This window comes from Pocillopora damicornis, chromosome 7 (genome assembly GCF_964200805.1).
Source record: "Pocillopora damicornis chromosome 7, jaPocDami1.2, whole genome shotgun sequence".
Classification (NCBI taxonomy): Eukaryota; Metazoa; Cnidaria; class Anthozoa; order Scleractinia; family Pocilloporidae; genus Pocillopora; species Pocillopora damicornis.
Window position 1 is genome coordinate 23,615,131 of NC_142676.1, and position 1,915 is coordinate 23,617,045.

The window sequence follows — 1,915 nt, forward strand, 5'->3', positions numbered from 1 at the left end:
CGATCGGGTTCCAATTATATTATGAATTGGACGAATAGAATATTTTTACCTGTTCCTGTGAAGCGAAGTGACGGTCTGAACTATCTGCAGACCAGTAAGAGAAATCGTATGTAAAATCTTTGTCTTCGCTCTGAAATCAAAGAAGCTGAAATTCAATTTCTTCGTCGAATAATTTGGAACAACCACAACTGCAGTAAAATAACCTCCTACGTACAGCGACGAGAAAACATGAAATTTCACTTACACCAGGGTTTGTGATTGTCGTCTTCTTGCCTTCCATTTGGATACAAACTTTGGCATCCATGTCTCGCTCCCTGAAATTACCAACGGATACATTTTACAGATATTTAAACGCCAGACATCGATCACCGAGAATTTTCAACCGGCGTTCTGCTAGAACGGCCGAATCAATTGCTTCATTTTGACTTACCTTTTATTAAGGGGCCTCACTCTTACTGCTACCTTGACCGAGGCCATGTCGATTGTATTATTTCCTTTCCCTTAAGTCATTTCAAACATCTTGATCGTTATAAATCAAAGCCTGCAAAATACTGTGAACAATTTATTCCGAATCATAACTAATAACACAGTCTCGATCAGTCTCAATTTCTTCATACGCGAGCCTGCGCACACTCGACTGACCACTTTGATGTCATTCGATCCCAGATTACCTGACTGTTCTCCTTGGTAGAATGGTAACTAATCGGTCTAACACTACCGTGAATGAGTCGTGTTCAAATGAACATGAACATCGATATGTACCAGTTTTTTATGTATTTTCTTTTGTTCTTTTTTTCCCGTTGATCACATAACTATGTGGATTTCGGTGATGCTGATAAATTTAGCTGCATTCTAAAAACTAACGCAGTAACTGGCTCACAAATAACCGATGGTTATATTTCAAAAAAAAAAAAACATTGTAAAAAAAATTAACTGACAGCATTTTAATCTTGTATCGTTGACATGACTGATCATCAGGTAAGTTCTCTTCACAGTTTTGATACACCGTTATTCAGACTACCAATGAGATTTTAAGGTTTAGAGGTACGAAACTATGTCCGCGTGCGAAAATAGCTAGTTGAAATATGTGTTGTTTTTCACTGGCATAAAATTTTGATGAAACGTTAGATTCCGACAAACTTGTCTTCGAAGACAACACCAGTTTAAGCATTCCTACTGATCAAAATAGTTAGCTGCATTCTAAAAGCTAACGCACTAACTGGCTCACAAATAACCGATGGTTATATTTCAAACAAAAAAAAAACATTGTAAAAAAATTAACTGACAGCATTTTAATCTTGTATCGACTACTAATCATTTTTTTGTTTTCCAATTTATCTGTTTTCAGGTTATTCTATCACACAGCCCAAAAACTTGAAGGCATCATCTTTGTCGAAAAAGCGTCTTCTGAAAGTAAGTACTGATAATTAATAGTGCCACACTCATCGACACGTCAATTATTGTAAGTTGCTGACGGAAACGACCATCCATGTGAGGGAGGAATCGGTTGGAATTACCCTTCTTAGAGGCATCGAAGACGACACCCGTTTGGTCATTCCTACTGATCAAAATAATACAGGGGTTTAGCAAGTATTTCGAAAAGTTTAGTAGATGGTTGAAAAAAAATCAGTTCTGATACACCCAAAATAAATAGATCATTCTACGTTTTTCAGGTATTTCTGACGTTATTTCTCATTTTCGACTTAGTCAAACCAGTAAATCGCGTTAGAAAATGAAACTTGTCTCTCGTCAAAGTCTTTAAATAACATCTCTGGTATTCAAGGAAGTTTTATGCCTCGTCACGATTATTTGCAAACAAACATCTACTTGATATCGACATTTGACTTCATCGGCTGATCTTGGTTTTGGCGTTTACTTTTTGGCTTGAGGTTAGTTGGCAACAATTGTTTTTCAA

At 36.7% G+C, this 1,915-nt stretch overlaps 1 protein-coding gene across 1 annotated transcript in view; it reads right to left on the minus strand.

Moving 5' to 3' along the window:
* LOC113682218 (uncharacterized) overlaps positions 1–572 on the minus strand; it is a 20,140-nt gene extending 19,568 nt beyond the window's left edge. Inside the window, exons 1-3 of the mRNA XM_089212384.1 lie at positions 431–572; positions 245–314; positions 50–130 (exon numbers count right to left, since the gene is read on the minus strand). Of these exons, the coding sequence (XP_089068510.1) occupies positions 50–130; positions 245–314; positions 431–477 (198 nt within the window). The 5' untranslated portion in view covers positions 478–572. The remainder of the gene's footprint in view (positions 1–49; positions 131–244; positions 315–430) is intronic.
* Between the last annotated feature and the right edge of the window lie 1,343 nt (positions 573–1,915).